The 27,699-nt window shown below is 62.6% G+C and overlaps 1 protein-coding gene across 1 annotated transcript in view; it reads left to right on the top strand.

Annotated features, from left to right (window-relative positions):
* The first annotated feature begins 2,107 nt into the window (after positions 1–2,107).
* The window catches only part of CACNA1H (calcium voltage-gated channel subunit alpha1 H), a 62,019-nt gene continuing 36,427 nt past the window's right edge, over positions 2,108–27,699 (top strand). The window contains exon 1 of the mRNA XM_060078949.1: positions 2,108–2,400. Within this exon, the coding sequence (XP_059934932.1) occupies positions 2,108–2,400 (293 nt within the window). The remainder of the gene's footprint in view (positions 2,401–27,699) is intronic.

Raw genomic sequence — 27,699 nt, 5'->3', positions numbered from 1 at the left:
AGAACCAATCTTGAGCTTCACCCTAACGTTTAATGAGATGGGCATTGTGAAAAGGATCAGGAGGTCCAGGTGATCCCTGCCCAGTATCCTGCTGAGGATTTCATGTCTATCCCACTCTTGCAAGCTTCCCTGCAGGGCTCCATCCTAGGCCGAGGGCTCTCCCAGTCCCTCTCTTAGGTGGCTGGAGCACTAATTGCTCTTTGAGGGCCTTAATTACTGATCATGGCCCTCCGTCGCTAAGTAGTAGCATTAAGATAGAGTAAATGTTTTCCTTTTCTTGAAAAGTTCACATATACAAGAGGAGGTGCTGCTGAGCAGTGATGGGCCAGCGCAGGACACCGCCTGGGTCTTGCATGAGAGCTGCCATGGTCCTGCCTTCCTGTCTTCCTCACCCCAGGGCCCAGCGGTGGAGGAGGGCACAGGGCCTCCTGGGGCCTTCCCTTCTCGCCGAACAGCATGTCCACCCCATTCTGGATGCGCTCTTTGCAGTACCACCGCGCAGGTGGTGAAGCCCGGGCTGGCAGTGACCTTGCCAGAGCCTCTCCAGGTCTGGGGGTCCCCACGTGGGCCCTCCCACCCACCCATCCACCCGAGCAACTGGTGAGGCCTGAGGCCCCAGGATCCGGCCTGTGTGGACCAGCCGCCCCGCTCTTTATCCAGCGCTGAGAGTAGGCTTGGAAGGAGTGAGGTCACACCCGAAGCCAGCAGACTTGTGGTCGTGGGCAAGTGGAAAGCCCGGCAGATCCTCAGGAGCCAAGGGGCCGGGAGGGACCCCAGAGCACAGGCGGAGGTGCTCTGTCCCTCGTCTCAGTGTGAGAGTGGGGGGCTGCGGGAGGGTCTGGCCCCTTCCCCAGGGTCCCACAGGTCTCTGTCGGTCCAGGAGGGGGTTAGGCGAGGGACAAGTTCAAAGAAGCTGCCGTAGGTGCGCTTGTGTGCGCGCGCGCGTGTTGTTGGGGGGATGCGGATGCACGAGCACCCAGAATCCCACCCACGGATACAGCAGCACATCACACGCGCGGTCACACCCAGGACACCCATGCGGAGGGGGAGGGGCACGCCGCCCGCGGTCAAGGCCTCAGGGCGCCGCCCAAGCCCGCCAGCCTAGCCCCTTCGCCGACCCCCGCCCGCGACGCGGAGGGGTAGGGGGTGAGCCCTGCGGCGGGGAGGGGGAGGGCCGGCCTCCGCGGCTCCGGCCGCCCCCGCAGTTGGGGGCGGGGAAGACGCCGGCGCCACTCCCCCGCCCCCGCCAAGCTTCTCCACCAGCGCCCCCTGGCGCCCCGCGGGCTAGGAGTGGGAGGTTGGGGGCGCGGTGGGGGGCTCGGGCGGGCCCAGCTCCGCCCTCCCGGGTGGGGGGCGGGGCGCCCTCCGCGACGGGGGAGGGGCGGCTCGCGCGCGCGCGCGCCTCTGGGCGGAGCGGCCCCTCCCCGAGCCCCCCGCCCGGCCCCGCCCCCCCGCGCCGTCCCGGCCCCGCCCCGCCCCCGCCCAGCCCCCAGCTCACTCTGAAGTTTCCTGCGCCGAGTGCGGACAGGCTCCGGGCTTGTTCACCGCCCCGCCGCCCGGTTCGCGCCCCCAGCGCCCCGCGCCCGTCCGCCCCGCGGACCCCTCTGCGCCGGGCCGCCGCCGCCGTCGCTGCCGGGCCAGCCGGAGCGGGAGCAGGAGCGGGATCCGGCGGGCCGGGGGCGCGGGCCGGGGGCGCGGGCCGGGGGCTGCGGCGCTCCAGCCGGGGCCGAGTGCCGTGCCGGGTCCGCGGTGACCGCGCCGCCCGGGCGATGCCCGCGGGGACGCCGCCGGCCGCCGGAGCGAGGTGAGACGCGGCGAGGACGCGCGCCCCACTGCGCGCCGGGACCCTCTTCAACTTGAGGCAACCGGCGAGGGAGCCCCTGGGGCGCCTGCCCCCGCCCCGGCGGTGGGGGAGGGGCCGCCCAGCCCTCGCCGGAGGGAGGGGGCGGGCGGGGGCGGGGGGCGCATTTGTCTCTAATGAGAAAAGACAAAGACATTCTGGCGGCCGTGGCTGCTTCCGCGGACCTGCTCCACCCGAGGCGGGCGAGGGTGTTGTTCTCGGGACCCGGTTACCGGCTGTCCCCCGCAGGTGCTACCCGCCGCTACCATGACAGAGAGCGTGCAGGCGGCCGACGAGGTCCGAGTGCCCCTGGGCGCGCCAGCCCCGGGCCCTGCGGCGGGGGCGCCCCCGGCGAGCTCTGGGGCCCCGGGGCCAGAGGCGGAGCGGGGGTCGAGGCCCGGTGCGTCGCCCCCCCAGAGCCCGGCGGCCGAGCGCGGCGCGGAGCTGAGCGCCGACGAGGAGCAGCCCGTCCCGTACCCGGCACTGGCGGCCACCGTCTTTTTCTGCCTCGGGCAGACCACGCGGCCGCGCAGCTGGTGTCTCCGGCTGGTCTGTAACCCATATCCTTCCCGGGCCGCCGGGGTTGCGGGGATCCGGGGCATGGGGGTCCGGGGCGCGGGACCTTCTCCGCGTGTGCCTCCCACGCTCGGGCTCTTTGGCCTCAGCGCGGGCTGGGTGCGCGGGGGACGCAGGGCAGGGGCGCGAGAGCAGCGCTCCTCCGAGAGAGGCGGCCCCGGGCCGCGCTTTGCTGGGCGGCGGGGGTGACTCTTGATACGAATGGGGTGTTCCCGCTTCACAGCCAGCTCGGGACGGAGAGGGTGGAAGAGAAGAGGCGAGGCCACCGCGGGCTTGGAGTGGAGAGGGGTCGGCAGGGAGGGGTGGGCGGAACTCAGTGCGCCCCCATGGGTGCTCGTCAGGAAGGGAATTCTCTCGTCTGGGTTTACACAGCGTCTAGCCTGAGGCAGGATCTTAGCGAGGAGGAGGAGGCCGGCGGGACCTCAATAAGAGAGCAAAGTTTTCACCCTGTTCCTTGCGCTTCGAAGAGCCTAGGAGACCCTAGGGGGCCGGGAAGCGGTGCGCTCTCGCTGGTCCTTTTCCGTGGAGAGAGGCAGTGACGTTGGTTGTGAACTCGCCTTTTCAGGCTGAACTCGGTGTTGGGGTTGATTTAAGTCATGCGCAGCTGGGGGGTGGGGGGCAGGGAGGCAGTTGGCACCACACTCGGGCACACTGGTGACGCTTTTCTCGGTGCTTCCCTAGCCGGAGAGGAAGGGGCTCCCCCTTTTTACTCTTAGTGTGATGGACACAGACTTTTAAAGAAGGTTCCAGATCAGAGGTGGGTCGGGTAGGGGGCATTTCTGGGACGCAGGTAGCAGTCTGGTGGCCCCCAGCAGGTGGCCTTTGGGGACTGTCAGCAGGCCCTGTGTCCCAGCTGGTTCTCCCACTGGCCTGTGGAGCTCGTTGCCAGGTGGCTGGGCTGTGGGTGCCAGGCATTCCCTCCCCCCGGCCTGGAGGGATTGGGTGACAGCACGGTGGGTGTGCTGAGGAGAGGAGGCTGACAAGGGCGAGACCTTGCACGTGAACTTCCCTTGTCTGGTGTGGAGGAGACAGGCAGAATGAGCGATGCATGTATATATTTTTCCTATCGTGTGTGTCTAACTGTACAAACATCACACACGAAGAGGAATTTGTATCAGGAAAGTAATAAACCGCATCTTTTTTACTTTTCTGAAATTCAAACGTGGGCTGAGTCAGGTTAGCCCCCTGGTTGTGAAGGGGGTCGTTGTGGCCTGGGTAGAGGGTGATGGCCCGGGGGCCGCCACAGTGTGGCAGCAGGCTCCACTGCCTGCCTTTGTCCCGCAGCCCCTCGGTGGGCTTGGCAGCCCCCCCTCCCCCAGAGCAGCTGCCAGGCTGAGCTTTCAGGGTGACTGTAGGCTAGTCTTCCCTCTAGAACCCTGGCCATTTCCAGGCCACCTCATTTTGGCGGGAAGGTGGCCTGGCTGGGTGAGGTGGTAGAGGATGGGGTGGGTGACCTAAGGCCCTGGGACCGGAGGCTGCCCTCCCTGCGTGTCTGTCTTTTCCAAGCATACGCAGAGACCAGATAGGGAAGGATCCCAGCGGGCCTGCACTTTCTCTTTCCTGACAGCCCCTGCCTGGTCTGGCTGCTCCGTCCCCTCTCGGCCCAGGGAGTCTTCCAGCCTGACCCTGTGTTCTGGATGTTCCTGGCGGGCTACGTCCTTCAGGACGTCTAACAAGGTTGTTTGTGTTACTTAGTGCAGGGGAGGTGGGGGATGCCACACGCATGTGGGGTGAGGCCCAGGGGGGTGGGGGATGGGACTGGCTGGGCCACCTGCCAGTGTCCCTGTCCCTGGGCTTCTCATGACTCCAGGAGCAGAAGATGCTTAGAGCAGGAGGAGGAGAGCTCTCAGCCAGGGAAGAGCATCCCTTCTGACTGGCAGGGGTGTGGAGGAGCTCAGGTCCCAGGATCATTTTACCCTGGCCTGGCTGTGGAAATGCTGCATCTGTTGAGTGGGGTGCCTCGGCCGCAGGGAGAGCCTAAAATAAGCCAGCCCGCCTGGACAGGTGGGGACTGGCCCCCTCGGGGAAGCCCGTGGGCCTCAGCAAGGCTTTCCAGAGCGCTTCAGATTCCTGGGAGTCGGGAGTGGCGGCCTTGAGAGAGGCAGGAGCTTGGAGGGCGGCCTGTGGTTTTCTAGGGACTGCCTGTTGTCTGTCCTGGGGCCGAGGGTGTGCACCTTGGCCTTGGTCTCCCACCCTGCAGGTGGATGTCGTGTTAGCGGCGCCCACCATCCTTCCCTGGAGCCTTTCCTGCTGTGGAGGGTAAACTCGGAGAGGGAAATAGGATAATTGGGTTTGCTCTGGGAACCCACACTCCGTAAAGTAACTCCTCGCTCCCTGGACGCTGGCAGAGTCCCAGCTGGTCCGCCGAGCCCAGCCCTGAACAGGGATGAGATAGGTAGTTGGAACACAGGAAGAGGCCTTACTTAAGTCTCGGACTTTCCGGAACCCCCGCGTGGACGGCCCCCCACACAAATGAACACATGTGTTCTGTCGTTGCCTTAAGGGATACCCGATCCACAGCAAAGAAGCTTCCAAGGATAGCACCTATCAGTAATGATTTAGTTTGCTTTTTGAAAACATAATTGTGTTAGAACTTTTGGGGCGAGTGCTGTTTCTCCTACACAGGTTTATTTATAGAGGAAGGTGGGTGGGATCTATGTGTTGTAGCCCGAGAGGCTGGGTTGTGTTCTGCCCGGGCTCCCCTGGGGTTCCTGACTTGGCGCTGCCTGTGATGCAGCTGCCACGTCCCAGCACCCAGGCCAGGAGGGGCCTCCCAGGGGTGCCGGCTGGGAAGGGGGCCCTGCCGCCGTTGCCACGTGAGCCACAGAGGCTGGCTGTGGCCCCGTTAGGGTGTGTAGGGACTAAGAGGTGGCCGAGGAGGCACTTTGGAGCTTGGAGGTGGTGGACGCCTCCAGGAGGTGTGTCCCAGGGAATGGGCACCGAATGCCCTGAGCATAGGTTTCAGAGAAGACAAAGGACATGACAAGGTCACACGGCTGCTGGAGGACAGAGCTGGGTGAGCCTGGCCCGACGCTGGAGTTCGAGTGTCTGGCTGGGCCCTGCCCGGCAGGGAGGTGAGGCTGATGCATCCAGGTCCTTGAAGGCATTTTGTAAAAATCAATGCCCCAGACTGTCATGCCGCTCGCTCTGTGGTTGCTGCCTGCACCTGGGCTCTTGGCGGGCATGGGCGCCTCAGCGAGGACACACAGGGCATTGATGTGGAAAAGGGTGGGCCACCATCTGCCCTCACCTGCCCCCCCACAGCCCCTTCTGGCCCCACAGACTGGACATGAGCAGACGGTCTTGTGTCCTTCTCAGCCTCCTGACCCTCTGGCCATGACCCCTGAGCACTGTGTGGGCACAGGCCCGGGGGCACTCCCTCCTCTGAGCCTTCCCCTCCCCCCAGTACCTGTTCCTGGGCCCCACCTTAACGCTAGTGTGTGTTTGTTTCTCTGGACCTGGAGTTCCCAGGCCGCGATGCCCAGACTGGGAGCCTCGTGGCCCTAGGCCGGCCAGGCTCATGTGTCTGAAGGGGCTCTGGGCTCCCCGGGGCTCTGGGGCGGATGAGGCCGCCCCGACTTCTTCTGACTGGAAAGGAAAGGAGTTGCAGTACGTGTGTCTGTGTGTCCATGTGTCTCTGGATCTGCCCCCTGCCCCACGCTCCGAGGGCTTATGTTGTGCCCTGGGGTGGGGAGGAGAGTGGAAGTAAAGACACCCCCAGCAGTGGAGATAGGAGGAGTCCATAGTAGGGGAGCTTCCTGGGGAGGGACATTTTCCTGACAACTGGGGAGGGCAACAGTGGAGTGGCGGATCTCTGAGCACCTGCAGGAGGTGGGGTGGGAGGAGCCCCGTCCCTGGGGTGGCTGCTTCTGTGGTCCCTGGAAACGGGCCTGAGCTCCCATTGGACCCTGAGTTTAGAGCAGGGCTGTGATGTGTCATCCTCTTGGCTTATGTGTTCAGGAGGGCTTCCTGAGGAGGTGAGGCTGGGTTGGGCTGTTTGGGTGGATATGCGAAGGAACAGGAAGGTCTTGGGGCAGGGGGGTGTAGAAGGGGGAATTCGTGTGAGCTGGGAATTGTCTGCCCTGGAGGGCCCTGGCTGTGTCCGTGTCATGTTCAGTGTCATTAGACTGCCCAGGAAGCATCCTGGCTGAGCCCCCTGCACCTCCTCCCCAGCGGCCTGGACTTCTAGCCATTCCCCACCAGGCACCCACAGAGCCCTGATCTGGGCAGATAGTTGGTGTCCCTCCAGCTTACTGGTGGCCTGATTAGTAGGCAGAGGCCAGTAAGTGCTGATTAAGTGCCCTGTGTGTGTGGCATGGTGAGGCCGAGTGTGGCCCCCACCCCCACATCTCCTGCCCAGCTGGACCCTGGGAATGTTGTGGGGGCGGGGAGAGCGGTGCAGAGCAAGGTGGGGGCTCCTGCAAACACTCGCTGTGGGGTGGCCTCACTATACAAGCCTCTCCTGTCCTGAGATCTGTGCTGGGCCCACCAGGTTCTCCCAGCAGGCCCACTCTGGGACTCAGCCAGCTTCTACCGTGTGCCCGGCAAGGCTATCCTGATTGTGGTGGGGGTACTTGGGTGGGTGGGTTGGGTGGGCCAGATGGAGGCTGTTGGGGGCTGGGAGTCAGGGAGACTCTGCTTGATGGACACAGGGATCTGCGGAGGGAGGAGAGCTGGAGGCGGGTGGACGTGGAGCAGGGGTGTCCCAGGCAGAGGAATGGCACATGCAAAGGCCCTGAGGCGGGTAGAATGTGTCCCTACAGCTGGAGCAGGTGGGGGGGGTGTGTGAGGTGAGGGGGAGGAGGGGTAGGGTGGGTCGTGGGGAGAGAGACCAGGAATGGCCTGTGAGCATGGTGGGCAGGTGATGGGCTGGCCTGGAGGCTCAGGGAGTGGGTCTGCCTCCACCTGGGGTTGGGGCTCGTGAGGGAGGGGCTGTGTTGGGACCAGGTTTGGGGAGAAGTCAGGAGAGGGCAGGTGGAGGGCATCTCAGGGGCAGCGGCCTGAGGTGAGGACATGGCCAGTGGCGCCCCTTCAAAGGAAGCTCGTGGATGCAGTGGGTGTCACATTCTGACCACCCAAACTGTCCTGACTGCAGGAGGCTGCAGGCGCCCTCCCTGGCACAGTGGAGCGCTCAGAGGTGGTCTGGGTGCTCCCCGCGCCTTCCCAGGGGCGGCAGATGAGGCAGAGGCAGTGGCTCCCTTGAGGTTCCAGAGTCAGGATGTGAAGGAACGCGGGGGATGGGCCAGCCTGTCAAACGTTCGACGGATGAGTCCAAGCAGCCCGTCTCTGGCTCCAGAGTCTAGACGTTGGCCCCAGCAGTCAAGGTCGGGCGGGAAACACGTTACCTTCTTTTTTATGAGTGTTGCACATGCGTCCCCGCCTCCACCCGCACAGAGACCGCCTGGGAAGGGGTGGCAGCTGTTGCGGCTGAGTTAGGAATATTTTCTTTTCTCTTCTTCTTGCAAGTGGGTATTTAACTCAGTGACACAAAAGACCAGTTGCTCTCTCCTCCCCTCAACGGTTAGCTTTGACAGAACTGGGAACACCTCTGAGTCACGTGGGCCTCAGGCACCCATCCTGGCAGCCACAGGAGTGATTTAGGGCCCAGCTCCCCGGGGGGAGATGGGGGAGTGCCTGGGGAGGACGGGTCTTGGAGAGAAGCAGCCCAGCCCTTGCGAGTTGGCAGCGAGTTCAGGCACCGTCCCCAGAGCCAGAGTTTTGCGCCCGCCGCAGATGACAGATGGGGGCTGCTTGGCTGCGTTGTCTTCACATAGTGAGTAGCGGCTCGTTGTCATTTTGTTAAGGAGGGCCCCACGGAACACCCAACAGACACACACACACACACATACATGCGTGTGTGCGCGCGCACGCACACACACACACATACTCCTCCAGGGGAGGCAAGGCTGTGCTGCTCCGTGTGGCCCAGCAGACAGGTGGGAGGACCCCAGTGTCCCCGGCTTCTGGGATGCTTGCTCCTCTGCTGCTGGGAGGAGCAGGGTGTCGGCGGTGCTGGCAGAGCCCTGAGCTCTGATTAGTGGGGACAGTTGATGAATGTGCTCAGTTAGAGCATGCGGTGGGGACATTGCCATCTCTGTGGACGTTGCCATCAGGGGGCATCGTGGTGTCAGCATCCTGCCTCTCCATGACCCTGAGCAGCTCTTGGATGCGTGCAGACTTCAGGGGTTTCGGGAGTACCCCTCTTCCTAAGTGGGATGCTGACAAGGACCAAGGCCATGTCCCAGAGCAGCCCCCACCTCAATCTCACTCACAGCTTCTCTCTTTGCCAAAGTTGGGTGCAGATCTGGCAGAGAGAGGACCCAGAACCCCCTCCACAGGGGCTGCCTGGGTGAGACTGGCCCCCTGCCCCTGCTATGTCTCGACCGGTGCAGGTGTGCCCCCAGCCGTGTCTGGGGTCAGCTCTCCCTCCTGCATGGGGCCCCGGCCAGGCCTCAGCCTCGGCGTCCAGCACGGTTGCCTGAACCTCTCAGGCATGTAGGGAGCTGATGTTAGTGAGATGCTCGCGGCTGGGCGAGGTGGGCCGGGCAGGCGGTGATGCTCAGGGCTGGCGTGCAGGCTGGCAGTGCAGGGAGGAGGCCAGCAGCCCCCTGACCTGCTTGAACCTGGGAGACAGGCCAGTCTTCTTGGGTGGACATGGGCTGCGTCCACTGCCTGGAACTGGGCAAAGCCCGACCTGGCACCGGTGCCAAGAGACATGGCAGGCAGCGGCCGGCCTGCTTGGTCACACTGTCCTCTCCCTGTTCTGGGCTCTGCCAGTGCCCCTGCGCAGCTGGCCTCCAGGTGAGGTCAGGGCACTGGTGCAGCGGGGACAGTGCCCCTTTGCTGGGCCGCAGTGGCCTCTCTCTGCTCCCCACCTGCTCCCGGTGGAGCCCCCAGCTGGGGGTGGTCATGTTTCGGGCCCTCGCTGGCCTGAGGACTGTGGTGGTGGGGCACCCTGACGCCTCTTCAGGGGGCAAGGCCCCTGACGTCCGTGACCACCCTCCCCCCGCCAGGAGGTTAGGCTGGGACCTCTGGGATTTCTGGGGTCTCCTGGTCACAGGAAGAGGGTCTCGTGGCCCTCCCTCAGCCTGGGTTGTGGCCCCTCATGTGCCTTGGTTTCTCCCTCATGTCACCTCTTCCTTTTCATCACTGACAGAGCAGGGTTCGCTGGGCACCCTGGTTTGAGGGGTGAAGGGCCTAGTCCAGTTTAGCCGGGCTGGTGAGAGGGTCTCGCAGCAGAGGCTCCGGAGGCCTGACAGGGACACAGCCCCCTCCCCAGGTCTGAGAGTGGCCCGGGGTCCCCAAGCCCCAGCCCACACAGAGGGTGTGCAGAGTCGGATGCGTTAATGGAGTGAGGGAGAGGCTGGGGGATTTTCCAGAAGGTGGTAGAGCTTCTGAGGTGGACTGAATTTGTGTCCCTGAAGCCTGATGCAGCAAAGCAGCGGTGGGCTCTGGGCCCTGTCAGGGTGTTAGAGGCTGGGGCCCCATTGTACCTAAGTGCTGGGGCCACTAGGGCCACCACCCCAAAGCCGAGGAGCCTTGGTGGACGGGGTTGCCTCCTGGACCTCGGTTTTCTGATTTGAGGGGCAGGCCTGTGCCCCTCGACACCTCTAATTGTGGTTGTTTGTGGGCAGTCAGTGCCAGCTGGGCACTCCCATCCACACCTGCCCAGGGGGAGGTCAGGCAGCTGGGGACCATCTGCTGGACCGTGGCCTGAGCGCCTCTGTCTCCTGTGGGAGGAGGTTGCCCAAGGAGCTGGGCTGGTGGGCCTGGGCTCCTTGGGGGAGGGGCTTTCGTGGACTCCTCTGGGCCTCCTCCGGCCACCGACGGCTTTTGGGCAGTGCCTATGTACAGAGCTTCCCCCTCAGGTTCTCAGGTGCCAGGCCCGGGTCTCCCACTTGGCGCCTGTAGGGTGACCTCTGAGCCGCACCTGGGCACCCCTGGAGGTCTGGGGCCAGACGCTGCCTGTCTTGGCCTTGATCTGGGTGGTTCCTGTGACTATAAGGAGGTGCCTGTCAGTGGGTCAGGACACCCACGTCCCCTGAGCCCCGCATGGAGCGGGCCAGGCCTCTGGAGCTGTATGCACACCCCGGGCTCTGCCCTCGGTGCTGGCCCGGGGGTGGGATGGGGTCAGGTCCTTTCTGGCCGTGGGGAGCCCCTGAAGGGGACAGAGAAAGACAGACGTGAGGGCGGCAGCATTGGGGCCCCCTGCCCTATGCTGGGGGCATCATTGCAGGCCCTGGCAGAGCAGCCAGGCCAGTGGGGTTGGGGGGCCAGGAGTAGCCGGAGCAGGCAGGGTGGGCACTTAGGGTGGGCAGAGTGTCAGGGATGGGGGTGCAGCGTCCAGGGTGTGGCTGTGGGTGTGCCCATCGTCCTCACAAACTGGCACATGTAGGCTAGTGCACTGGCTGGAGTGTGCCCAATTCATGTCCACCCAAACCTCAGAATGTGACCTCACGTGGAAGTGGGGTCTTTGCAGCTGCAGTCAAGTTAGGATGAGGTCAGATTGGGCTGCTGTGGGCTCTCAAGCTGATGACGGTTTCCTCCTAAGAGGAGCTGACACGGACGCAAGGAGAAGCCGCGTGAAGGTAGAGGTGGACGCTGGGTGAGGTAGCCACACGCCCAGGAAGCCCAGGGCTCCTGAAGCCACCAGAGGCCGGGAGAGGCCTGGATGGATCCCCCCCTCAGCCCCCAGAAGGATCAGCCTGCTGATACGCTCATCTCAGACTCCTGGCCTCTGTACCGTGACAGGAAGAATTCCTGTAGTGTAAGGCCCCCTGGTCTGTGGTGCTTTGTTTCGGGGGCACCTCCCTAGCTCACACACCTGGGCTGCACACCCGGGCTTGCCCCCTGCTGTCCCCCCAGAGGGAGAGGCAGGAGGTGGGGACAGGCTGGTGGGATAAACCACGTCAGCCACCCCGGGTCCGCCTCTCCACGAGGAAAAGGGCCTCCTGGGGGGAGGGAAAACCAACCGTGAAATTGGTCATTTGGTCAGACCTCCAGCAACCGGTTGTGTCTCTGGGGTTCCTGAGGGGTTGCCCTGCTGGGGGATTTCCCTGAGGAGGTGTCCATTCACGATATGGGCCTTCAGGCGCTTTTCTGCTGGGTGGAGGCTGATGTCCTGTCCCTGCGGGAGTCTGTGACCCTCACTCAGCCAATAACTCTATGCTGTCGGGGGCTTTTGGGGGCTTTCCTGCTGCTCCTGGGGTAGTTCGAGTGCAGCGGCTATAGAGGGAGTCCCTCGTGTCCAGCCTCACCTGGCTCTGATCCGAGACCCTTGGCTGGGCCCAGGGCGTCCTGCAGGGTGCAGCAGGGATGGCCAGAGGGCGATGGGCCAGATTCCCAGCCGGGGACCCGCTCTGGCATGTTCAGGGCTCTGGGGCTGTGCTTGGCTGCAGAGGTGGCAGGTGGGGGGAGGCAGTGGACACGCAGACAGATGAGACCCAGACCTTGCTAGGGCTGAGGCCGACTACGGCCGGGCCTGGGGGATGGTCTGCCAGGACTGGGGCATGCAGGCCGAGGCGGGTGGGTGTGAGCAGTGGGGGTGGGCCCCGGGGTGCCTGTCTGAAGGGTGGTGGGGGTCAGGGATGTGGCGTAGAGGCAAGGAGACAGGTTGGGGGGGCAGCTGATGTGGACAGAGTCTCGGGGCCTAGGAGTGCCTCAGATGCTCTCCTGAGAAGGGGGAAGCCGGGAGGGTCCACGGAGCCTCTGACCTGTGCCCACTGCTTTCTGAAGCCGTGGCCCCGCCTGCCACAGGGCTGGGAGCAAGCCTGGGGGCCTGTGGGACGGTGCAAGGGTGGCGATGGCCTCTCCCAGCCAGGTGCGTGCCATGTAGCTCACCCCGTGCGTCCCTTTGTCTTTCAAGCAGCCGCCAGGCGGCCGCAGTCTGATGAGTCAGCCTGCATTAGCGCCTCATCGAGATGGAGGAGGACATGTCCCGGGTCCTGCTGGCAGGGCAGCCGCCCGGCTCTGGCCGCGGAACGGGCCTGCTGCGTCCCCGTGACCGGCCGCGTTGGCCAGCATGCTCTGTGCCTCGGGCATGGCGGGCCCGGTGCTCCGGGTCTGTGGGCGTGCCCTCCAGGCGCTGGTCTCAGGATCATGTGGTTCGGTGGGGGTTCCAGGACGTGAAGGCTGCCCCACACAGGGGTGCAGACCGTGGAGGGGGCAGGGGGTGCAGGGTGGGCCCCCGGGGGGAGCGGGAGACATGAGAGCTTGCAGCAGGTGGGCGGGCCATCTGGGGTGGGACTAAGGGAGAAGGAGGCTGGCCAAATGTGGAGACACCATGTTCCTGGGAAGGACCCTGCCTAGCCCCGCATTCGCAGTGCTTGGAGGCAGGGGCAGGGGGTGGGCACCATCGTCTTGAGGAATATTCTAGAAGCTAGAAGCAGTGTCAGGATCGGCCATCCAGTGGACCTGGGCAAAGCTTCACAAAGCACATCCCTGGGCCGCGGGTTTACGTTTTAGAAGCTGGGCTTCCTGGCATTCTTTCCTTGCTGTTCCAGAGCCATTAAAAAACCTACCATCGAAATCTGGGTCGCTGGAACAGGACGGGAGGGCAGAACCAGCTCAGGGACCTGTGGGCAGAAGCAGGTGCCCTCGGGGAAGGGGGTCTGGCCTTAACCTCCCCTCCCCTGCTCTGTTCAGCGCTTCTCACAGTCCAGCAGACTCCTGGGCATCAGTGTTGGGGAGGGGGGCGCCTGAGCACCGGGGCAGAGAGAAGGGGTGTGTCTGGGATAGCCGGGCTCCTCCTGAGAGTATTCTCGCCACCCCCAACCTGGCTCCAGGGCCCGGGGACGTCTGCACCGCACCCTGCCTCCTGGGGTTTCTCTTCCTTCCTGAGGTTCAGGGCTTGACCTGCCCCTTCCTCGGTGTGGCTCCCAAGTGGGTGACTGGCCACGTTTTTGCTTCCCTCACCCTCATGGGGCGTGAGGGGCTCAGAACAGGCCTTGGGGCCCCTTGTCACCCATTGTCACCTTCCTATGCTGCAACCACTCCTCGGCCGTCGCACAGATGCCACCAGGCCATGTGTCCCATCCCCCGATTCAAACCGAGCAACCTGGACTGAGTGATAGGGATTCCCCGCGTTTGTGTGTTTTCTCACTCAGGTGTCACCAGGACTCGGGGCGGGCAGGCCACTCAGTGTGGCCAGGATGGGGTGTCCAGGTCCTTCCCAGGATGTCCCTCACCCTGGAAGGCCACGCTGGGCTCTGGGTCATGTTTCTGCACGCAGCAAATGGAAGGGGCCTTTAGGTCAGGCACCTGCTCACCTCTGACCTTGGGGCAGAGGAACAGTGGTGAAGAGGCTCCACCGCATTTGCCGTGGGGAGCCCTTCACTCTGTCTCAGCCCTGGGTGGGGGACTTCAGCACCGAGTTCTGTCTACGGATGAGGAAACTAAGGGTCAGAGTGGATTCCTGCATGGCCCCCAGGATTCGGAGCTCAAGGCAGGCTGACCCAGGCGCCCGCTTTCTTTTAGTTTTGTTGAGATGTACACACATAAAGTGCACCATTCAGTGGTCTTTGTTCTAGTCAGAGTTGTGCAACTATCACTACCGTCAATTTTAGAACTTTTTCATCACCCCAAAAGGAGACCCCGTCCCCATCAGCAGTCAACCCCCTCCCCCAGCCCCTGGCACCCACTGGCCTGCCTTCTGTCTCTGGATGTGCCTGCTCTGGATGTTTCACAGAAATGGAGTCTCACATAAGTGACCTTGTGTGTCTGGCATCCTTCACTGAGTGTGTGTCCTCAGGACTCATCCAGGCTGTAGTGCGATGGTGCGTCACTTCTTTTAGGGCTGATGCCGTGGTAAGTTGTGCTCCTTGTTCACCCGTCGGTGGACGTGGTTGTTTGCACCTTTCAGCTACTGTGAGTGGGGCTGCTGTGAGCGGTCGTGTCCAAGTTCTGTTGGGCATGTACCCAGGAGTGGAATTGCCTGGTTATGTAGAACCGCATCAGATTGCTTGAGATGCCAAAGCGTTTTCCGAAACATTGCCTACTTCCTACCCCTCTGCACCCTGGACTTGGGTCTCTGAGCCAGTGGGTCTGCAGCAGCCTTCGCGGTAGTCCCCAAGAAGGCAGCCTTTCGGCACCGGACACCACGCCCAGCCCATGTCTGAGACCACCAAGTAGCAGGACTCGCCCGCCTGACCTCCCGAAGATGCTCCTGGGGTGTCCCCCTGGGAGGCGGGCAGAAGAGGGGTCTTGGTGGCCTCCTGGGTTGAGCAGCCCTTCTGATTTGGATCTCCCTTCGATGGACCTTCCAGGCAGGGCCGTCGGAACCACGTGGCCTGCCAGTCACTGCGCATCCTGGCGCACAGGCGGGCACACGGGTGGGGTGGTGCCGAGCCCTGGGCCGGGTGGTGCCAGGCTGTGGGTGGGAGTAGCTGGTGTGTGTTTGCCCGGCATCCGTGCCTCCATCAGCCCTCTGGAGAATTTCAACACCCACACCAGGAATAAAAAAAAATTATTAATGAGCTTGGTGCGGTTGCCATGGGAACCTGTTGCTAATGAATCTCTGGGGTTTCCTTTTACCTCTGCAGAGCAGCGAGCCCCAAGCCGTGCTCCCAAAGACGACATGTTTCCGACTAATCAGGTTGCCGTGGCAACGCCTGTCACTAATCCCCAGCTGGGCTCCTGGTTTACCGGCTTGGCCTGAGTTACATAAAGCGATTTAGCACGTTGAGGGCTGCTCCAGGATTAGAGACCCCTTGGCTCCCCCACCCAGCGCCTCGGACGCCTGTCTGCAGGGTGTCCCTGCTGCCCGCCGTCCTACCTCCTAACAAGGGCCATCCCTAGGGTTCCCCAGACTCAGAATTCTAATGGAGGCGCCAGAGCCCGTGGCGTTTGGCGTTTTGTTAGAAGCCATGGAGGGTCGGATGTTTGCTTGGTCCAGCGTGTGTACGGTGCCCGGGGGGCTGGCACCAGTAGGTGCTCATTGAATGCCAGGGAGACCAGCGGGTGGAGTGCTCGTGGCTGGGAGCTGCCTCATTCCCAGGGAGCCTGGGGCCCCAGGGCCAGTACCCATGCCTCTGTCTGCCCCAGGCCTGGTGAAGGGAGGACGTTCTAGCAGGAGCATGGGCTCCCGTACCCGAGCGATGGACCAGAAGCCCGGGGTGTGCGGTGGGAGGTGAAGGTGGAGTCCACCCTGTCATGTGATGGGAAGGATCCCTCGGTGACTGTCCACACCCTCAGCCCACTCCCAGGAGTCCACATGGTCTGGTCTGCTCGGATGCCAGCCTGATTCCCAGGGCTGCACGCGGTGGGCGTCTGCAGTGGGCATCAAAGACCCTCCTGTTTTGTTCGTCCTGCTCAAGTATTTGAGGCACCACTGTGTGGCAGGTGCTGGCGCGGGGATGGGAAGTGCATGGATCCCACTCTCAGTGGTCCTTCTGTCTCCCTGGGCACCCGGATCTAGGACAGGGTCAGCCATGCTGGGATGCACTGTGGACCACCCCCCCCCCCCCGACCTGGGTGGGGAGGCTATTGGACTTGGGGTTTGGGGTCTCTCTCCCATGGCTGTTGGGCACCTTGCAACTGCCCAAGTGGGTGCTGGCTAGGAGGCAGGTGGCCCTTCCCCTGGTCGCCCCCCATAGCTGCAGGTGGGGAGGGCTTCCCGGCGGAGGTGGTCTCCACAGAGCCCTGATAGCAGTGGGGTGAGAACAGGGTCCCTGTCAGGGTGATGCCCAGCATGTCTGTGGACCCCGATTACCCTGAGAGCCCCTCCGACGCCAGCTCAGGGGTCTGCTGGGGGCACCAAACCCCTTGAACTGCTGAGCACACCCTCCCTCACCCCCTTAGTCTGGAGCTGCCTTGTTCCAGGGCGTTTGGGACACCCTGAGCCGTGCCTTCTGAATTAGCCTGCTCAGGTGGCCATGACAAAGCATCACAGACGGGGTGGCTTAAACCACACAAACGTGTTTCTGGATGTCGAGAGCAGGGCGTGGGCAGGGCTGGTTCCTCCTGAAGCCTGTTTCCTTGGCCTGTAGCTGTCTTCTCCCTGTGTCCTCACATGGTGACCTTGTATGCGTGTTGGTCCTGATCTTTTCTTACAAGGACATGGTCTGGATTAGGGTCCAGCCCAGTGACGTCTTTTTTTTTTTTTCTTTTTTTTTTAAGAAATTTATTTTAATTTTGGCTGCATTGGGTCTTCGTTGCTGCGCATGGGCTTTCTCTAGTTGTGGCGAGCGGGCTTCTCATTGCGGTGGCTTCTCTCATTGTGGAGCATGGGCTCTAAGCACATGGGCTTCAGTAGCTGTGGCACGCAGGCTTAGTAGCTGTGGCTCGCGGGCTCTAGAGTGCAGACTGAGTAGTTGTGGTGCATAGGCTTAGTTGCTCTGCGGCATGTGGGATCTTCCCGGACCAGGGCTTGAACCTGTGTCACCTGCATTGGCAGGCGGATTCTTAACCACTGCGCCACCAGGGAAGTCCCCAGTGACCTCGTTTTACTTTATCTCTCTAAAGACCCCAGCTCCAAATACAGCCACATTCTGAGGTTCTACGGGCTAGGCTTCAACATAGGAATTTTCAGGGGAGGCCACTCTGCCCATAGCACCTCCCCAGAGGCCCCCAGGCACTGGCTGGGCCCTGCCTTCATCTCTGGGGTTCTCTGGTCTTTCTGAAACCCAGGCAGCCCTCCTGGGGCATGAGCAGAGCTCTTTCAGAGGGGAGCTTCCCCCACACCCTCCCGACAAGTGGTTCCCGACCCACGTGGGTGCCTCCAGCCACAACCTCTTGGTTAGCCCTCTGCTGCTAGCCTTGGGGCCCCTGGCAGCACCCCACTCTGAAGCACCTGGCCGGTGAGGGTCTGAACCACAGACCTGAAACAAGGCCCACGGAGCTATGCTTGTCCTGTGCCACAGCCCCATGGGGCCCTGGTGGAGGGGAGGCAGGGGCCACGGGACATTTGTTCTGAGAGGAGAGGAGGCTGGGGTCCCTCCCTGAGAACAGGGCTACAGCCTCATGGGGTCCTGGGTGGTGGGGTGGGGTCTGGAAATTATTCCAATTCCTCCGGTGAGCGGCGGCAGGTGGACGGATGGACAGGCGGAGGGTGAGACCCCGAAGCTTGAGTGGTGTCTTGTGCTCACTGCCAGGTCATCTCACACACAGCCTGTCCCCTCCCTGAGCTGACACCACAGGCCGAGGGTCAGCTGTTGGATTGGAGGGTTGTCCCCTGGAGTTTGTAGCCACCCTGGGCTGGTCACACAGCAGCCCCCTCCTGATCACGTGCTCCTGCTCTGCCCTCGGGAGTCCCCGAGCCAGACAGGTTAATGCCTGGAGTGACCGAGGCCCCGCACGGAGCCATTCACACACCATTCGTTACCCAGCAGTGCCCAGGGTGTGCGGGGCCCCCATTCCTCTGTGTGGCCGCCAAGGTCTTAGTTCAACTGCTCCGGCAATGTCAGGTTTCCTTCTGGAAGGAATGTCATCTCACCTGTTGGTGGAGGTGCTGACCAGAGGCAAGAGGGCTGGGCGGCCGTGCCTCCCTCATGGCCGGGGCGTCCAAGCAGAGACATTGGGTGAACAGCCTGTGGAGGGGGTCTCCAGGGGGCTCTGCGGGCCCTCCCAGCCCAAGGCGGGACAGGGCAGAGGCAGGCTGGATGGTGTTTGGGGTCAGATGCCCAGTGTCCACTCTGGCCATCTGGGTTCTGCGGGTCAGCCCCCCCAGGCCCTCTGTCACTCTCACAGTAGCTGTGGCCTGAGGTGTGGCCGAGCTCATGTCTGCTGGCCCTTTATGGCTGGGTGGAGGGGGGGGCCACGGGCCCGAGGTGCCCCCATGACTGGCCCGTGACTTCCTCTGCATGCTGCTAGAGTAGGCAGATCTCTCAGCCACTGTTCCCCAGACATGTGGCCCGTGTGGGGGTGTCGGTTCAGGGATTGGAGCAGACCCCGTGGCAGCAGACACCCCAGGGAAGCATCTTCTCGGCCTCGGGCAGACCCAGATGGTGGCTGTGCAGGGGGCACTGTGCAGGGGGAGGGGCTCTCGGGGGACCCCCCACGCTTCATTGCTATTTGGCCCTCCCAGCTCCCGACATGCCACCTCCTCCCACCTGGGCCTTGGTCCTATGTCATCTCTCCGGACCCCCGCAGGAAGGTGGCGTCCTCTGGACCAGCCTCTTGGCCCACAGGCTGACCCACAGTGGAGCGGGCAGCGTCTGGCCCCACGCCTGGCGGCTGGAATTCAGGAATGAGCCCCTAAGTTCTGTTGAATGTCTGATGCCTGGAATTCCACCGCGGAGCGCACTCTGTCCCAGGGCTGCACCCAGTTCCAGGCAGGCCCACCCCTCGCAGTCCCCCTGGGAGCGGGTGGGCAGGAAGCTGGGGGAGGCAAGCCCTGGAGCTTGGGGCAGGGGGGTGCAGCCCTGCCCTCTACGGGGCCCCAGGCAGTGCTTGAGGGTGGACCTCCATGCCTAGCACACGCCAAGGCCTCTCCCGGGGCCAGGGTCGGGGCGGTGGGGAGGGTGTTCAACGTTCCCAGAGCCGCACCCCCCCCATCGACAGCTGCAGGGGTCCCCCATGGCTGCCGTGTGCCCAGCTTCCTTCTCAGGGGCTCGCAGGAGGCCTGGACAGGGTGGCATGACTCTGCTGTGGGCTGGGGTCCCAGCCCCCGCTCTGTGCCTGCCTGTTCAACCTGGCCCTGGCCTGGGGTGAGCAGGTTGTGCGGTGTTTGACCTGCTCCCCTCTGCGTGGCCCAATCCTGCAGAACCACTTTGGGAAGTTCGGGGCTCCAGGAGGAGGCCGGGGTGTTTCCTGCACGTTTGAAATACGGCCGGCCTGCCCGCTGGTGGGAGCAAGCAGTGTTTTAATTCCTAATTTAGACTGTTTATCTGCAGAGCTCTGGAGGCCGGGCCGAAGAGACAGTGCCCCCCCTCACCCCTCCCAGGCGCCTCCCACCTCCAATGTGCTCCAGCTGCCTGGTGGGCACGGGTTGGGGGCTGGCTTCTGGACCCGCCCCCCCCCGCCAGTCCCCTGGTGGCTTTCTGGATGGCCATCTCTGCACCGTCAGCTGGGCACCACCCGCCCTCCACGAGGGGCGGCCCCCTCCCCACGCCTTCTGGGCCTTTCTCTAGGAGTAGTGAGGAATCTGAGGCCAGGCAGACTCAGCTGTGGCCTTGTCTGAGTTTTACCGTAAAAGAGTAAAAGAGGGACTGGAGAAACCGGGGGAGGCACAGGAGGGGAACCTGGTTGGGGAAAGCAAGCCTGCATCACCCCCCTTCCAGGTCCCCCCACCTTGTTAACGACCGCCCCAGGATCAATGTCGTCTCTCCCACTTAATTAGAAAATACATTTCTTTCACTAGCCTTGACAATCTGGTTAAGGCCAGGCTGGCTTCCTGGTTGCCATGCCGACCGGGTTTGGACCCCTTCTGATGTCCCTCCCGCACATCCTCTGTGGAGGGGGCTGGGCAGGGGGTTGGCAGGCTCCGGGCCAGGACCCCTCTGCTGGCGGGGGACCCCAGTAAGCACCTGCTCTTGTCTCCTGTGTGAGCCTGTGTATTTCGTCTTTGTCGCCGTGGTGTCCCCTTGCCTTGGGGTGCCTGTGACATGCTTGCTACTCGTGGGAACTTACGGCTGGGAGGGCGCTGGGCCGAGCATACCCCTCATGCTGCAGAAGGCAGCATGTGGTCACCCTGGGGTCTGGGGGCCTGAGGGGCTGCGTGGGCCAGTGTGGGGCATCAGGTGTCCACGAGGTCATAGAGGGGTATGAGGGTGAGGTCCAAACTGGGGGGCTGGTGACAGCTTTTCTTGGAAAGGCCATCTGGGCTGGGGGAGCCAGTCCTGGCCTGCTGGAGGCTTTGCAGACCCCACAGCTGCCCCTTCAGGCAGCGAGCCCCCCCTCAGCCCACCTGCTGGCTGCAGGCCCCAGGTCCACCCCATCCAGAGCCAGCTGCCAAATTCCAAACCCTCACACCCCTGATCCTTGGCCTCATGGAAGCTTCCAGAAATGGGGGAGGGGCTCCGAAACGTACCTTCAGTGTTGGAGTGCGGAGGACACCCCCTGGGGCTTCTTCTGCAACCCCAGGCTCTGCCAGGGCCCCCAGGCCACCCTCCAAGCCCCTGTCCCTGCAGTGGGGCCTGGTCCACCTCCCCCAGGCAGCACGTGGCGCCGGCTCATGGCAGGAACCCGAGACATGGGAGCAGCAGGTGACCTGCGTGCTGGGAGCTCGGGGATTTCCTAATTAAAGGATTTATTATGAAAGCGCCCGGCGTCCTTCGCTGGGGCTTCCTGTAGCCACGGAGACAGATGTAGCCTTGTGGGGGCAGGGTGGGCTGTGGGGGTCCCTGCTGCGGGAGGGTCCACCTGTGGGAAGGGTGGGCTTTGTTCCCCGAAGAGAGGCCTGCTGAGCCCTGGGTGGCCGGGTGGGGGTACATCTGGGATACTCTGGGCCCCAGCCAGCCCTGTGGTGACCTGCTCAGGCCTTGGGCAGATGCAGGAAGGGGGGACCTCGGGGCACACGGGGTGGGGCCACTGACCCACACTGGGTGTGGGAATGGGCCTTTGTGTGGCCGGAAATGCTTCTGTCCCCTGTGGGTGTTGGGGCGTGTTTGTTCCTGGGGCGGGTCAGAACCCAGGGGTGGCCTGTGGAGGGACAGGGCACCACAGGGAATTCATGAGAGGCAGCGGGTTCAGGACCTGGGGGTGGCGGGCCCAGTGGGCCCAGAAGGAAGCCCCCTATTGGGGGGGGCTGAGGGGGCCTCACAGGTGGCAGGGGTGGGGAGGGGACATACTTCAGAGGGTGGGAGCCACTGGCATGGTGGGGCACCCAGACCCTGGGGTGTGCCAGCTGCCCTGTTCTTCAGACCTTGAAACCCCGAACTCCAGGGCCTTGTGATTAATTGAGGTCCCCAGGGAGTTTCTGCGTTGGGGCTCTGTCTTGCTGTTTATCTTCTTGGAATTTAGAGTTGAAGAGATTTAGAAATTGCTGTTTAGTCATTCATTTAAAACAATAATAAACTCATTAGTTAATAACATAGCATTTTCTTTTATGAAAAATGTCTGTATCTGAAATGTAAAAATTCATCCGGAAAAGGGCCGTTTTTAGGGTTTTGCAGGTCTCTTGACCGCCAGGCCTGATGGAAGAACCAGGGACAGCCGATCCTCTGCTCTGCGTGCCTGGGGGCACCAGCGATGGAGGGGTGGGCCCCTGCCCCACCAGGGGCAGCTAGCCCGGGGCAGCAGTGCTCACCTGAGGGAGGATTCTCCAGGCTCCTTCTGAAGGTCCTCTTCTTGGTGGGGGTGCCATTGGGGTCCCCGCGTTGCAGATGAGGCAACGTCAGGCCCCTCCCCCACCACATCCACGGCCCCCGCCCCACTGCACCCATGGCCCCTCCCCACCCACACCTGTGGCCGCCTCCCGCAGCAGGGGCACCAGCCCCTTCCTGGACGTGTGGTGGCAGTGGCAGCCGTGAGAGTGGATAGCCCTGCTGTGCGGGGGAGGGGAGAGGCACCCCATTGTTGGTTTCATTTTCCTGCCAGTTTCCAAGAATTCTGCTCCCAACATAATGGATAGAGTCATTAAGGGATCGATGCAGATGTGGGTGGCTGGAGGGGAGCCAGGATGGGCGAATCAGCGTGCTGCACGGCTGTGAGCTCCCCGGGCCCAGGTCTGCGCTCAGGGGGCTGCTGGGCAGGTGGGAGTTGGTGGAAGGTGGTCACCCCCACCAGCCCAGCCACCAGCTTGTGGTGGGAGGTAGGGCATGGGACCAGGGCCTCCTGTGCGTGTGGTCCATGCATGTATGTCTGCACACATGCATGTCCTGATAAAGCTCCCCTGTGTTCGTGACTCAGAGAACAAGGGCCCTACTGTCTGCATAGCTTCTGTCCACAGCCCCACCTGATGTGAGGCCCTACTGTGTGCATAATCCACTGAGCGTGAATTCCTACTGTGCGCACAGACCTAAATCCAAGCCCCGCGTTATTATAATTTGAGGTCCTGCTGAGTGTGTGATCCCATTGGGAGTAAGGCCCTACCCCTGCCGTGTGCACAGGTGTACCTACCACTTGAAGTCTGCTGTGTGCAGGGGTCTCCTGAGGGGCCGCCCTTAACTGGGGGGCGCTGAGCAGGGTGTGCTCTGAGGAGGCCCAGGAGGGCCCCTCATCCCCCAGCAGGTGTGTGCGCACCCCATGAAGCCCCAGTTGTGGGGTGGGGAGGGGGTGTCCCACAGGATCCTTGCTCTTCATTGTCCGATGCTGTGGGGGGCGGGTGAGGAGTGTGGTCAGGAGGGGTTGCCTCAGTGACTTGGTGCCATTGGCCCCCATTCTGCCTGCCCGGGCACTCCTGTCCCTGCTGCTCTGTCATCCCCCACCCACTCCCACCACAGGCCTGGGCTGGGGCTGGAGTGCCCCCAGATGGATCGCCTCGCTGGCACATGTAGCTGCTCAATGCATCACCTGTTCACTGTCCTCTGCCTGGCTCCAGGCAGGCTGCCCCTGTCTGTTCATTTGGTCCAAGGACCTGGAGTAGTCCCTACACACAGTAGGTGCTCAGTAGAAGATTGAGTGAGGCAGAGGAGCTCTTGGGCTAGTTCAGGAAACTTCCTGGAGGAAGAGTCCTCGGCATGGGTTTTGAGGGGTGGATAGGAGTCTTCCCAAGGCAGGAAGGTAGATGGGCATTGCAGGCAACAGACTTACTGGGACTGGACCCAGGAGGTCACATCACGCAGGTGTGTCCCACTGCCTGTGTCACAAAGGGTCTGGGTCCTCTCTATTGCCCCATCATCCCCGCCCCACACAGCCTGGGCTGTGCCCCTGGGTCCTCTGTCTACACCTGGCCTGGGGCTACCATGCTTCAGGGACATCCTGTTGGCTGTCCAGGGGATGGTGCCCCTGTGGCTGGGCCGCTGCCCCTCTGGTCAAGTGGCATGCCCCATTCGTGGGCTCCCATTTGGTGCTTTCCACTTCCCTGCAAATTGGCCAACATAATGGCTCAGTTGGGTTCTCAGCTTAAAGAATTTCAGCCCATTAAATGCAAATACTGTGGCATTTGAAATGTTTGTGCTGGGGCCCGCCCCTCTGATGGTGTTGAGCGCGCGCCACACACACACACACACACACACACACAGCTCTAATTAGCGTCTGATGGAGCTTGCAGTGCCATCCCGTCCCCCATCCGAATGTCTCCCTCCCTTGTCTTGGGGTGTGGGGGTCCTGGGGGTCCCAGGCTGAGCACATGCTGATGTTTTGGAAACGCCACGGCCCCAGACCCCACCTGCCCATGCTAGTGGCTTTTCTGGAAGCTCTGAGGGCCCAGCTGTGCGTGGCCTGCCTGGGTTGGGTCTCTGTTGGGTCTGGGGGCCTGTACCTGCAGAGTCGGCGGTTGGCCACCTCTGCCTCTGGCAGCACAGGGAGCCCTCTCTGTGTGTGTGACCCAAGCTGCTGGGACTTCCTGTGGGATGAGGGGAAGGCAGCCTTGGCACTGAGGGTGGGGTGGGGAGGAGATGGGTGGGGGCCACACCAGAGACTGCTGGCCCAGCTGCTCTGGGAGGCCAAGGGTGGGGTCTTCAGTGGGGCAGGTGGCCCCCAGTCATAGGCAGCGGGAAGCAGGGACCAAGTCTGTGTGTCTGGGGATGATTCAAGACACAAGAGCTTGGGACGAGGGACACAGGGTTGAGTATCCACTGGGACCTGGGGCTGGGCCAGGCCTGGGTTCTCTGTGACCTGGTAGGTGACGTGCCCTGAGCCTTGGTTTATCCACTGGGAAAACTTCGGTGTTGGGAGGGGACATGGGAGGGCCCCCCACAGCAGGGTAGTCCCCAAGGTCCAGCTGTCTATCTGGGCAACCAGAAACCCCCTCCCCTACCAAGCCACTACGCCAAGTCTCTTCACCCAACTAATGGAGCTCATGGGACAGGGCATCATGGCCATGCCCCCCCCGCCCAGGAGCTCCCAGCCAGGGGTTGAGGCAGGACCAACCAGGGGACAGGAAGGGTCTCCCAAGTATGTGGTGGCACTTCGTGTATTTGTCTGCACGGGGTGACTGTGACAAAGCACCACAGACAGGGCAGCTCAAACAACAGATGTTTATTTCCTTCCAGTCTTGGAGGCTGGACGTCCAAGATCAGGGCTGGTTTCTCCCGAGGCGCCTCTCTCTAGGCTAGTAAAGGGCCGTCTCCTGTGTCCTCACGTGGCCTTCCTTCTGTAGGTATCTGTGTCCCAATCTCCTCTTTCTATAAGGTATAGTCAGATGGCATTAGAACCCACCCTAATGATCTCATTTTACCTTCATCACTTCTTTACAGATTCATCTACAAATAACAGTCACATTCTGAGGTCCTGGGGGTAGTGTATAAATTAGGAGGGGACACAATTCAGCTCACACCAGGGAGGGCTGGGGGCCGGGGCCAGGAGGGGTCTCGAGTGAGAGGGAACGGCCCATGGGGGTATCCAGGCGGAGAAGGTGACCGCGACCTGGGCCAGAACGTGACCCTCACACTTGAGGTAAACGTGACTCTGACCCATGGTCAGGACTGTGCTCTGTTCCGTCCAACCCCCACTCCGCAGCCCTGCACAGCAGGGGACCACCGGCCCTGAACTTTGGGCAGGATCTCCAAGGATGCCAGTGGTGGCGGTAGTGTGTAAATGTCACGGTCAGGTGCTGGGCGGAGGGGGAGCAGCGGGGCACCCGGTGGCCCTGGACGGGCAGCGGCCTTGGGAGATGCGGGGAGACCGCAGTACTGGGACACTGAGCCCAGGTCCAGTTACTTTCATTTTGAAATTGACTTACTGAGGGTTTGGGTCCTCTTTTTAAAATGTCACTGCTGTTAATAACAGAGGCAGGGCCGAGGCTGGACACCTGGCATCCCAGCTCTATCCATTTTTACCCAAGATCCTGGGGGGATCTTGACCACCAGAAAGTTTGGAAAGGTGCCCGGGGGCTGGTGGCGAAGGTGTCTGGTCCCATCTGTGGTGGGGCGGGGGGGACTCCAGGGTACCTGACCTCAGCCTTGAGGGGCCGTTCTCCTGTTCCACACCCCACCCCCACCCCAGAACAGGCCCTGGCTGACCCAGCCCTCGGCGCAGGGAGCCTGGGTGAACCCGGCATGTACCAGGTGCTGTGGGAGAGCAGGCAGGCCCCTGGCAGGCCAGGCCTGGCCTTCCTTCTCCTTAATAAGTGCCCGGTTGCTGGGCAACACTCATGGTTTGCAGAGAGCCACCAGCGTGGGGTGTGGGCACAGGGTTGGCGACTCCTGCAGAGCTGCCCGGGTGCCTGCTGTTGGGGTGACCAGCTACCGCGTGTGCAGAGATATATGTCCACACGGTCACCAGGCTCCCCAGGTGTGAGCTGGGTCTTAACACAAAGGGTCAGACTGGCGTCACCGTCCAAGTGTGCAGAAGCATGAGGGACTCAGCTGCCGGGGGTCCCGCTCTTGGGGGGCAGAGCAGGGGGAGGCCAGGATGAGGATGGCTGTGGGGGCCCAGCAGGGGGGCCCCAGGTGCGCTCACCCCAGTTCCCCCGTGGGAAGGAGCCTCCTGTAGCCAGCTTTCTGCAGACCCTGGGCCCCCTCTCTGGGGATGGCCTGCCGGCTGGGCGGGCAGGGCACTCCAGACCACGTTCCCATGGAAGGAGCGAGCAGTCCCCCGGGGTCGCTAATTCAGGCCGCGGGCAGCTGTGCAGTGGCGCTGAGGCAGTTATTTCTGGCCTGGAGAATTCCTGCCCAGAGCAGGCCCCACGAGCCTGTCCCTACAGCCGGGCGGTCATCTTCCCGAGGGGCCCCTCCTGGCCCCTCCTGGCTCTGTGCCCCCTGCCCACGCCTTTCCCTTCCAAGGTCCATGGGCTGCGCAGAGCCCCCCATAGAGAGACCAAGATGGGCAGAGGTGTGGCTGGAAGGAGGCCTCACCAGCCTTCGATCCCAGGACAAAGGCAGCCTTGGGGGGACAGTTCCCCGATCCTTCAGCTGCTCCCAGCAGGAACCACGCCAGAGCCATGACCTGGAGCTCCGTCAAGAAAGCTGGAAATGAGGGAGAGAATAGGGGCTGGGGGTTGGCTTCACTTTCAGGCAGGAACATTCCTGGGGTGGGGGGCTCTGGGCCCCCAGGGCACTTGTGCATGCTGCCACCAAGTGGTTGACGGGGTCTTCACAAGGTTCCATGGCCTACACGGGGGCTTCTTGCCGGCATGGTGATTGGAGGTGGAGACAGGGCACTTTTCCACTTAATTATGCCTTGAAAAAATCCCAAATCCAGCTCTTTATTAAGAGCTGAATAGAGACGTTAGCACTCTTCCTAATTAGCATGGTCTTTAGAATCGGGTGCAATTAGGGAGCTGTGGGCATGTGCTCGGCTCTGAGGTGTCCTGTAGTCCTGGGGGTGGGGATCTTCCTCCCTGAGAAAAAAACCGCTAGGCCTTTGGGGCCACCACCTGGAAGATGCGCACGTGTGTGTGTGTGCAAGAGCATGTGTATATGCTTGTGATGGTGTGTGTGCGTGATTATGTGTTTGGTGTACAGATGTGTGAGTGTGTACGTGCACAGTCCTGCTCGGATGCACGCCTGGACCGTGTATGGCTCGCAGGAACAGGCAGAGCACAGACATGCACACACCCAGCACATGCATGCCAGGGGCACAGGCTCACTCTTGCTGGGGCCTGGCTTTTGTGGGCTGCACCCGCCCCCTGGCCCTACCTGACTGGAGTTGAGGGGTTGTCCACCGTCCCTTCGCCCTCCTTCCCCCTCCCGTTGCACATGGGTGCGGACCACCAGGGTGAGAACAGTGCTTTGCCCGGATTAGCTCAGAAATCTCACAGGGGGTTGGGGTGGGGGCTCTGCACCCAAGCTGCTCAGGATGACGTGGCAATTTAGACCCAGTGTCCCGGTGCTGGAGACCTGGGTCACGTCCTGCAGGCCTGAGTGCCCAGGGGGCTGGGGGAGGGTTTCCATGCAGACCTGGGTCAGAGCTGGCTTCCGGAGGAGCCTCTGGGCACAGCTCCGGAAGCCTCTCAGGGCCGCTGGCACAGGGAGAAGCTCTCAGGAACACACTTGGGTCCAGGAGGAGAAAGAACGTTCCAGCAGCCTCGGCCAGCCACTCGTGGGGTGGTGAGCTCCCATCACTGGGGTGGGCGGCAGGCTCCTGTGGGGAGTGGGCTTGCAGCCCCCCAGCTTCCCAGGGGAGGTTGCCCTCCCAGGGACAGTCCAGCCCCGAGTCCCCCACCCCCGCCGCGTGACCTCGAGCTTCAGCTGAGAACAAACAGCTCCATGTTTGGCCGGCTCTCCTCGCTCCCCACCCGGCTGAGTAGAACTAGTGAGTCACGCGGGCCCAGACCATGGTGGGGGGACCAGGGTGGGGGGGAG

This window comes from Mesoplodon densirostris, chromosome 16, assembly GCF_025265405.1.
Source record: "Mesoplodon densirostris isolate mMesDen1 chromosome 16, mMesDen1 primary haplotype, whole genome shotgun sequence".
Lineage (NCBI taxonomy): Eukaryota > Metazoa > Chordata > Mammalia > Artiodactyla > Ziphiidae > Mesoplodon > Mesoplodon densirostris.
The sequence above is the reverse complement of the archived record's forward strand: the minus strand, read 5'-3'. Positions and strand labels throughout refer to the sequence as shown.